The 10726-nt window shown below is 43.5% G+C and overlaps 1 protein-coding gene across 3 annotated transcripts in view; it reads right to left on the minus strand.

The window, feature by feature from the left end:
* MAPKAP1 (mitogen-activated protein kinase associated protein 1) overlaps positions 1-10726 on the minus strand; it is a 252106-nt gene that overhangs the window by 40698 nt on the left and 200682 nt on the right. For 2 of the 3 annotated variants that reach the window (XM_011988689.1, XM_011988688.1), the window contains one exon: positions 4670-4810. The exons of the other annotated variant lie outside the window; for it this stretch is intronic. In XM_011988689.1, the coding sequence (XP_011844079.1) occupies positions 4670-4810 (141 nt within the window). The remainder of the gene's footprint in view (positions 1-4669; positions 4811-10726) is intronic. 3 annotated transcript variants of the gene reach the window in all.

Raw genomic sequence — 10726 nt, forward strand, 5'->3', positions numbered from 1 at the left:
AAGAGTTCGAGACCAGCCTAACCAACATAGTGAAACCCCGTCTCTACTAAAAACACAAAAATTAGCTGAGTGTGGTGGTGCATGCCTATAATCCCAGCTACTTGGGAGGCTGAGGCAGGAGAATTGCTTGAACCCGAGAGGCGGAGGTTGCAGTGAGCTGAGACTGCACCATTGCACTCCAGCCTAGGCAACAAGAGCGAAACTCCATCTCAAAAAAACAAAAAACAAAAAACAAAAAAAAGTCTGGTGGAAAATTGATTTAAGTTTGGGTCTTGCAGGTCAAAATTTGAGCCTCTCATCCCGACTTTCTCAGAAACAAATGGAACAGTGACCACTACCACCCCATCAGAAGACAAGCAACTGTGGTGGCACTGCAGAGCCAGGGGATTCCAATCCTCAGCTGCGGCTCTTACTACCGCTAATTCAGCGTGGACAAGTGGTTTTCTGTGGAATCAGCAGGGAGGCTGGGCAAATGCCACACACACTCACTTTCCACTTAAAAGATGTTGCCACAGGGACCAAGTGAAATCTCTCTTCTGATTGACACAGGATGGACAGGTGGAGGCGACCATCCATCAGTGTCAGGAAGGACCTGAAGAACCTGGCTAGTCAGGTGAAATAAAATAAATTATTTACCCATCTCAGAATCCAGCTGCTCACTTGAATACTCATACAGGGTGTGCTGTTTGCCTCCCTACTCTTGGCAGTAGAATGTTTCAGGAAGAAAGAATTTCTGGATTGCTAGGTGTGGGTTTTGTTGCTGTCAGAATGTGACAGTGACACCTGCTTTGTAAGGAGGGAGAGAGGGTCTTCAATTACATACCTGTGTAATCTACGTAGGATGGGAAAATGGGTTTATTCAGTGCATGATGTAATACTCATGGGCAGTTTGTCTGATTGTCACAAAATTCCTTAGGACTAATTAATGAAATTTCTGGTTATAATGATAAAGACTGAACTTTGACGACAGAAACAAATGTTTTGACGTCATCTCTTTTAGAAGCCCCTCTGAGATGCGACTCTACACCAGAGGGCGCCATGTGTGCCACTGGAAGCGTTCAGAAGCGATGCCCCAGCCTCCAGTCGCCTCACTTCCAACAACCAGGGAGATACTTGTATGACTGTCATCATTCATGTCTACCTGACAAGTCTCCATTGTGGTCACAAGTGGAACTTTGCCAGGAGAGCCACCCCATAATCTAAGTGATCTGGTTTAATACTTTCAAGATGGTGGACCTGGAGAGAGGGCAATAGGCAAAATAAATAATAATGACAATGATAAAACACTACGAGAAGCTACCACTTAGAATATGCTTCTATAGGCCAGACACTTTCATAGAATGTTAAAAGGTAAATATTATTATCCCCATTTCACACATGGCAAAAACTAAGATTGAAAAGGGAAAAGACTCCTCCAGGTGACACTGCAGGTAAGTGGCAAGGCTGGGATTCGAACTCAGTGCTGACTGACTGCAGAGCTTGGGCTCCTCCCACAGAGCCTTTTGTGGACTTTTCCCTTTGAAATAATTTACAAGTCAGGCTCTAATGTATTAAAGTTTGTCTTTTTTGCCTTTGGAAAAAAGTGGGGAAAGAAGCCCATGATCTTGGTTATGATTCCAAGATGGCGCTGTTCACAATGGGGAATGAGCAGGGATGGATCTGCTCATAATGCTCACCTGGGACCTTGCTTTGGCGCTGTGTCTTGACCACAGTTGGGATATTTATTGGACTTCTTTTTTTCCTTTGAGACAGAGCCTAACACTGTTGCCCAGGCTGGAGTGTAATGGCGTGATGACAGCTCACTGCAGCCTTGATCTCCCAGGCTCAAGCAATCCTCCCACCTTAGCCTCTTGAGTAGCTGGGACTACAGGCAGGCACCACCACACCTGGCTATTTTTGTATTTTTTGTAGAGATGGAGTCTCACACCATGTTGCCCAGGCTGGTCCTGAACTCCTGAGCTCAAGTGATCGGCCCACCTTTGTCACCCAAAGTGCTGGGATTACAGATGTGAGCCACGGCACCCAGCCTACTTATTGGCTTCTTAAAAGTAGGCCCATTCAGAAAAAGCAGACCCTTTGCTATTGGGCAAGTACTGCAGCTAAACACAAACTGGATGTTTGAGTGGCATTCTTACTTTCACAAACTGAAAGTGTGGCCAGGTGTGGTGGATCATGTGAGGTCAGGAGTTCGAGACCAGCCTGGCCAACATGGTGAAACTCCGTTTCTACTAAAAATACAAAAAAATTAGCTGGGCATCGTGGGCGCCTGTAATCCCAGCTACTAGGGAGGCTGATGCAGGAGAATTGCTTGAACCCAGGAGGCAGGGGCTGCAGTGAGCCAAGATCATGTCACTGCACTCTAGCCTGGGCAACAAAAGCAAAACTCTGTCAAAAAAAAAAGAAAAAAAAAAAAGAACGAAGAAAGAAAGTGTACATACAGAAAAAGTGCACAAATCATGAGTATATATACCATGACTTTTCCACAAAGTCTACAGACCCATGTAATCAGCACCCAGATCAGGAAGCAGACCCTTTCCAGCTTCCCAGAAGCCCCTCTCCAGCCACTACTACCATCTTACCCCTGGAATAACCAGTATCATTACTTCCTACATAAGATTATTTCCTTGTATTTGTGAACGTCATATCAATGGAATCATATAGTATGTACTCTTTTATTTATTTTGAAAACTGACTTCTTTATCAGTCTTACGTTTATTTCTGAAATACAGTAGGAAAAATATCCCCAGGAGGAACACTGAACGACTTTATGATTTACGAATCAACACTAAATAAGCAATTTTACCACTTTAAATATTTAAGGTTTTTGTGAGGAAGAAGAGCTACAGTAAGTCCTCACTTACTGTCATTCATAGGTTCTTGGAAACTTCAACTTTAAGTGAAATGATGTACATCATTTTATTCAATGTTGTTTTGTTATAATGTTGATAAGGGAAAAAAATCAGTTTTGTTATATGTCATTTCACTTAAAGTTACAGTTTCCAAGAATCTATTGAGGACATTAGTTGAGGACTTAATGCAGAGGGGAAAAAAAGGTGGTGTCTGTTTTGGTTCGAAGTTACTGAGTGCTGCCTCATCTGATCAGCCTGCTAGAATCACCATCATCTTAGCAGCTAATGCTCACTAGGCACCTGCTAGAGGCCAGGCGCCTTTCTAAGTTCTCTGCACGTGCTGCGGCATTTCATCCTCATAGTTAAAAAATTATCTTTATTTTTACAGATAAGGACACTGGGGCTCTGCTCCATTTGCCAGTGGTGCTACAGCTAATAAACGAGCAAGGTTTGCACCTGGGCCTCCGACTCCTGAGTGCGCCCTCTGAGCGCTGCACTCTACTGCCTCCCAACTAACAGCTCTCACATAGGGAAGTTTACAACTGCAGGCCCCGTACTCAGTGCTTTACATGTCGGATTTCACTTGTTCCCTATAGCAACCCTCAGTCATTGGTACTACTGATATTCCCATTCAAGCAGGATAGAATTGAGGCTCAGAAAGATTAAGATACTTGCTTAAGGTTACATGGCTGTCTATTGATAGAGCATTTAACAAATTTAAACCATTTGTGATTCTCTTGCCCATCTCTTAATCACTAAGTTGGGTAGGAACACGTGAGGAGATTTTTGAGGCCTCTCATGAGTTATCCAGGTTCAAACTAATGCCAACATTGGACAATATTTTATTATGACAAACATACAAAGCATTTGTGAGAAACATGAAATAAATGAACCTTGGAGTTAAAAGGAGACATAGGAAGGGGTGGTGTGGCAGAGACAGGGTGCAGCTCAGCTCCCTGACTGGGTGAGCCTGGCATGACTACCCATTCTTCCTCTCCCTTGGCCATTATATGGGAGACCCGTTATTAGGGAGCAGGTGCACCTGAGTTGGTTGGACCAGGGTTTGCTCCTGGCACCACCACCTACCCACTGTGTGAGTTGGGCATGAGACTTGACTGCTCTGTACCTCATTTACCCCCTCTGTTAGAAGGGGACAGTAAGAATACCCCACCTTTTAGGTAGTTAAGTAGTACATGTAAAGCACTTAACACAGTGACTAATACATAGCAGATACCTATAAAAGGCAGCCATGATGATGATGATGATGATGTATTAATAGTACGTTGCTTACTATGACACTTTTCCTATTTCTGTTCGGTTTAAGTCAAAACAGAAATTTAGCACATAATTAGAACACATTAATCCCAAATATTAGTTGAAAGTTCCAAATTATATGATGAAGATCCAAATATACCTTCTGAGATCATTAAAAAGCTTCCTGAATAAAGGCCTGAATGAATAAGCAATGAGTTAGCTGAGTAAGAATAGGCAGGTGGCACCGTCACAAAGCAGTTCTAAGGATAGCAGGCAAGAGAATTACAGAATGAAAAGAATTATGGAACTTCACTGAAGTCAATCAGTTTGAAAAGAGTCTCAAGTTAGTTCTACTTTGAATCTTCTGCTTCATAAAAAAGAAGACAAGACAGAGCACTCAAGTGGGAAAAAGGATGTACTTCAAATTTCATTGTTTAAACATTTTCTCAGAAAACAAATTACCTTTAGTCATTCAGGTCACATAAAAGTTGTATGTTGTTTCTTTCCCCATTTCTACATTGACTGCTGACATGACAAGCCAGCTCATCATCTGCTCACGCACTTACCTAGCTGTACGTCGGTTGTGAATCGCAGTCTGTGGATCATGCTGACTTTGAATGACTTGTAATGGTGGCTGCTAAGCATATCCTGTACTGTGGCTATGTCAATTTGTGAATCCTCCTCAAAAACCCCGTCTGCCCTTGAACCTGGGGAGGAAAAGGCAGTTTAACACATAAAGATACATGAGGCTTGGCAAATGGTGTCTGCTTAAAATGCTTTGGGATAAATTAAAATAATATGGGTTATTTAATTTGGAGAAGAAAAGGCTGAGTGATGACTTAATAATGCCATTCCAGTAAACAGAGAATGGTAACATATTAATCACTCAACAATTAATTCCACAAACACTATGGCAGGTCCTTGGCTGGGCAGCAGGGATACAAGGATAGAAAAATTCCTGCTTGCTCTCAGCAGGAAGCTCAGTCCACAAGAGTGAGTCAAAACCACAAAAGCATGAGTGGTGTTAGCCGTATCACGCTTCTTGCTTTTTTTCAAATGTGATTTTCCTAATCACAAAAGTAATCCACATTCCTTGAAGAATCTCTGTCCTTTCCAAGATTCCCAAACCGTTTTCTTTACTGCCTCTCGCCCTGCGCCCCACAGCCTCCACTGGCTCGGGGGCACCTGCTGGTGCTTGGGTGTGACAGCCTCATCACTGGCCTCCTGGTCACCAGGCTCCCCCTCAGCAGTCCAGCGGTCACAGACTTTCTGATCCGTTTTTCTAAAGGTTGGATCATTGATTCATTCACCAAATGCTCAGAGAGCACCCTGTGCATGCTGAGCACTCTGATATGTGATACTGGAGACAGATAAGAAGCCTGGCGCTCAAAAATCTTCCCTGGCTCCATGGCCTCCTGAATGAAGAACACGTTTTTTTAGCCAGACAATCACAGCAGCCCATAATGTGCCTGAAACATACTAATATTCTTCTCACTTCTCACATATGCCTTGTCTCAGCCCTCTCAAACCCCTCAGACTGCACAGTGCTTCAGGGTTTTAAATTCTGGGCCTTTACTCACATGCTGCCCTTGCCCTAGAACAGCCCTCCCATCCTTACCCAGACCTGTAGAAATCCCCCCACCCCTCCCTAGGCTAGCTCAAACTCTATCTATCCCGTGAAATCTTTTCTGATGGTCCTTACTGGCAATGAATTCCATAAAAGTTGGCTTATACTGGACCCTGGAGCCTGACAGTTGTGGCTGCAACTCCTAGCTCTGCCTCTAATTTGCTGTATGATCTTGGGCAAGTGACTTTATCTCTCTGAATTTCAGTTTTCGCCATTCACATCAAAATTTAGGTAAAGAATACATATGCTTCAAAAGAGCGGTGACTATTTTTCTTCTAGCATCAGACTGGATGATATTCAGCCTTGCACTAGAATTGCTTAGTGGTTGCTCTGTCCTAATTTGGAAGCTCTGTGAAGGTCAGGAAAGTTTCTTACTCATCTTTATATCTTCTGCAAGCGTAAAGGTAACTGGTATGCTCTCACTAAATTTTGCTAAGTAAATACTAGCTAGTATATATGAGTGCCTACCATGTGCCAGGCTTGGTGTGAAGCATTTCACACGTTACTGCATTGAAGGTCTTATAATTTTCCGTATTACAGATGAGAACTCTGAGGCTTTGGGAGGCTGCCACATGCTAAGGTTACATTAAGCAAAGTTAAACTATCTCTTGGTCCCTGGGCTTTGAAATGTGGACTTCTGCAGGTGCAGCTGCTGGTGCCATCACCAGTGCAGGGGGTAGAGTAGGTTGAGAGGAGAGAAGCCTATCTTGCAGAGGCTGACCAGAGTAGGGTGCTCTAGGCCTCATGTTGAGCACTCAGAGACGGTTCCACAGGGAAACCCAGAGAGAACTCTTTGGGACGGAGCTGGGGGAATGGAAAACTCTAGATTTGGGTATAAAACTGGAAAATTTTGTGACCAACTGGTAGCCTGACAATGATATGCTTTTCCTTCCCACAGTTACTGTTTACAGGGCAAGTATTTTAAGTCAAAGGTGGTGTCTGATGCTTTCACAGTGAACTCATTTATTAGGAAATTTGTGTTCTATTTGCAAATACTACAGTAATTCCCAACCTGGACCATCCCAGTGCCCACAATAGTGCTTTCCTTCAGTAAGGACGAGGCCTCGCCCTTCACTAAGTGCTTCTGGCAGAATCCCATCTCAAAGTATCTTGCACATGCTGTCCTCCTCTCTGCCCAGGTCACCCTTCTCCCCATCTCACTCTCTCCCAGCCCCTCCCTATTTTCCTCCTGAAGAGCAGAGCACCAGTGACACTCCAGGGAAGCCTTCTCTGGCTGCAAGCCCCCGACACTAGTTTGGTTCCTTCTGTCCCCGTACCCTGCATTTTCCTTCAGAACAGTTATCACAAGGAGTAATTGCCAGTCTCTGCCATTAGACTGTAAACCCCAAGAGCACAGGGACTGCTTTCTCATCACTGCAACTCAAGACACTGCAACTCAGACACTGCTGGTGCTACCACTCAGAGGATAAAGCAAGAGTTCAATAAACATGTGCTGAATACCAGCTGCCATGTCCACAGGAAGGTGAGGGTCAGAGAGACAGAGTGACTTCACCAACATCACACCTCCAGGACACTGCAGAGCTTCACTCCACATCTGCAAGGGCCACTGGGTAGCCCGTTTCCTTTCTTTGCAGTGCCTATGATTTTGGACAGAGATGCCATGATCCTGATTACCACTCTCTCCTGGGTAATATCCACATCCCAAACTGAAAGGCTGGCTAGGATTTGGAGTTTAGAATAATCATTCACTTTTCCCAGTCTTCATTTTTACTGAAACATAACTGTCAAAACATGTTTTATTTCTATTTTAGAACTTCTTATACATGAGAATTACAGAGTATTTTGGTAAAATATTAAAATCATTTAATGTTTTAAAAATCATTTCAAGTCATCTTTTCTGAGAAAATGCTATTATTAGATACAACTTAGCTCTGAGCTCAAGAACTTCTGTTTGCTTTATTAATTAGTGTTTTCTAAATATTGCAGGTATTTGATTTGGAAAGAGGTAACAGCTCATTATGCTAAAATGCCAATTACTAAAAAAAAAAACCCCACACTTAAGATTTTTACATTTTATGATGTTGGATTAAAACCAATTTAAAAATTACTATAACGTGACATATAATTTTTTACTGAGCAATTTCAATGCCAGCTGCTAATAAAGCATCTTAGCTATAAATGATAATTCAGATGCTTTTAGATAAAGTGGTGCATAAATATGGCTGGAAATTGATTTAGCTTCTTACAGAAGCTACTGAAGAATGACATATTTTGTTTAATACACCAGCTAATGTAGTCCTAAAAGCTCAAACAAGTGCCAGTTTTCACTCCTAAATTTGCTGTGGGAGATTAATGAAAACTTTATATTTTGCTGAAATGTTAATAATGGGCAGATGAGATGATAGGATTTTAGTAGAGGTCTTAAAGCTATGAAATAACCAGCAAGGCTTGTCAATATCCTTGTATTAATTTTGTACAAGACTTACATAGCTGGAGCTGGCTCAACCCACTAATGCTTCTTGCATTGACCTTCTACTATCTGATAGTGTAAATTCATATCCCATTTGAGGACTTAAGTCCCCCGGGTACCTGGAGGAGTTCTGAGCCTTGCCCCAGCCGACAAGGGGCACGTTTGCATTTATGATCAGAAGGACAACAGCACCTGAAGGAGTGGGGAAGGAATAGTCCTGTACTCGCCTCCAGTTCACGCTGCTCACTCCAAAGGAGGTTATCTGATGAACGGGATCAACTGTTGGTTTTGGAGTTCCAGTGTTCTTTCTTTCTTTCTTTTTTTGAGACAGAGTTTCGCTCTTGTTGCCCAGGCTGGAGTGCAATCATGAGATCTTGGCTCACTGCAACCTCCACCTCCTGGGTTCCAGCGATTCTCCTGCCTCAGCCTCCCGAGTAGTTGGGATTACAGGCGTGAGCCACCATGCCCGGCTAATTTTTTGTATTTTTACTAGAGATGGGGTTTCACCATGTTGGCCAGGCTGGTCTCCAACTCCTGACCTCAGGTGATCCACCTGCCTCGGCCTCCCAAAGTGCTAGGATTACAGGCGTGAGCCACCGTGCCCGGCCTCCAGTGTCATTTCTCAAAGTAGGCTCAGGAGTACCACTTGTTGGAGGGGTCAGGTCTATTGTACATGCAATGTGCAACCACTTCTCTCCCTATGCCAGGAGTATGCTAGACTGTGGGGGACACTGGTGAAGATAAAGCAGGGTTCCTGATCTGCAGGAGCTTACAAATTAGCTATAGGCCACAAAATAGTACAAGGTAGAAAGAAGGGCCTAATAAATGGTGTCTGCAATAGACACTTGATCTAAAGACAAACACCTGAAGCAAAACATTCATTATTCCAAAAGCATATTTTTTGGACCAGATAAGTTCTATGACTTTGCATGTATACATTTACTGCTTGTATCCTTCTGGAAAGGAATGAACCCAACCACACATGAAAGATGAAAGATGCTTGACATTGTACCATCTGCATATTAAAATTACTCTACTAAAAACTTCACATTAAAAAGTCCACTTCTGTTCAAGAGAAGACTTTTTTTTTTTTTTTGATACGGAGTCTCGCTCTGTCGCCCAGGCTGGAGTGCAGTGGCACAATCTTGGCTCACTGTAAGCTCCGCCTCTCGGGTTCACACCATTCTCCTGCATCAGCCTCCCGAGTAGTAGCTGGGACTACAGGCGCCTGCCACCAAGCCCGGCTAATTTTTTTTGTATTTTTAGTAGAGACAGGGTTTCACTGTGTTAGCCAGGATGGTCTCGATCGCCTGACCTCGTGATCCGCCCGCCTCGGCCTCCCAAAGTGCTGGGATTAAGGCATGAGCCACTGCGCCCGGCCGAGAAGACATTTTTAGCAACTCAAAGTGAAAAGTAGAGAGAACCAGAACATCTTAAAAATAAACATACTGAAAAAACAAAAACTACTGCCTGTTAATTTAATTGAAATATAACCCATTGGTATTTTGTTAAATTAGCAATTAAAAAGGTCACAAGCAATTAAATGAAACAAAAGCCACACTGTGTTCATCTACATTAATGCTGAACTGGGTCTCCTCGTGAATGACAAGATAAATTGTTATGGTGCCTTCAAAGACTTCACAATGTATTTTGTCAAAGTCGGGAGTGTTAATGTCTCTATATGCCATGGATTACCATAATGTATTGTGTCAAAATGCTCAAGCTGCAATAACTCAAAGATGTATTGTGATAGATCAAATTTTGGGGTGGGGCCTAATAGTGACTTGAGCACCACAGCTCAAATGGGCTGACAAGGCTCCAGAAGAATGACAATCACAAGGTAGGAAGGTACGGAGGACAAGCAGAAAACCCAGGAAGGGAAGGAGCTTAATTCTCGGGAGTACAAAATCAGGAAAGGGGAACTGAGGAATGAGGCCTGGCACCTGTCTTTAGTGAAGAATGGCAAAAAGAGGCCACGACAGGCAAAGGGAAGCAGAGAGTAGTTGAGGAAGGAGGCAGGTGGAGTCTAGGGCCTGCAGCCAAGAAAGAGAAGGTGCTGTGAGGCAGCCAAGGGCTGGGAGGCAGCCTTGGGGCTTAATAACATTAGAAAGAACATGGAATATAAGAGTTCAGAGATAGAGATTCAAACTCTCACTCAAAGTGTCAAGACTGGGTCAAAACCTTGCCCAGGGTTCCACTGTTAGGAAAGGTGAAACCGGGACAGATCTGTTGGATTCTGGAGTCCACGTGCCTTCTTTCCCTTCCCTCAAGTGGCTAAAGGCTGTTCCTGTCCTGCCTACCTCACCACGCTCCTACAGCAACAGCACTATAATAGACTGTTGAGTCGCATAACTGTAAACTCTAAATCGACCTATGGTGGTGGTGGTGGGGAATTCCCAAGTCCCCTTCAGGGTCCATAATTGTAATACCATTTTTGTAACAACAGCAAGGCATGACTTACTTTTTTCATGTCCATTCTCTTACAAGTGCACAAAGGAATAAAAAGCTCGGCTGCGCGCAGTGGCTCATGCCTGTAATCCCACCACTTTGGGAGGCCGAGGCGGG

The sequence above is a fragment of the Mandrillus leucophaeus genome, unplaced genomic scaffold (assembly GCF_000951045.1).
Source record: "Mandrillus leucophaeus isolate KB7577 unplaced genomic scaffold, Mleu.le_1.0 Scaffold335, whole genome shotgun sequence".
Classification (NCBI taxonomy): Eukaryota; Metazoa; Chordata; class Mammalia; order Primates; family Cercopithecidae; genus Mandrillus; species Mandrillus leucophaeus.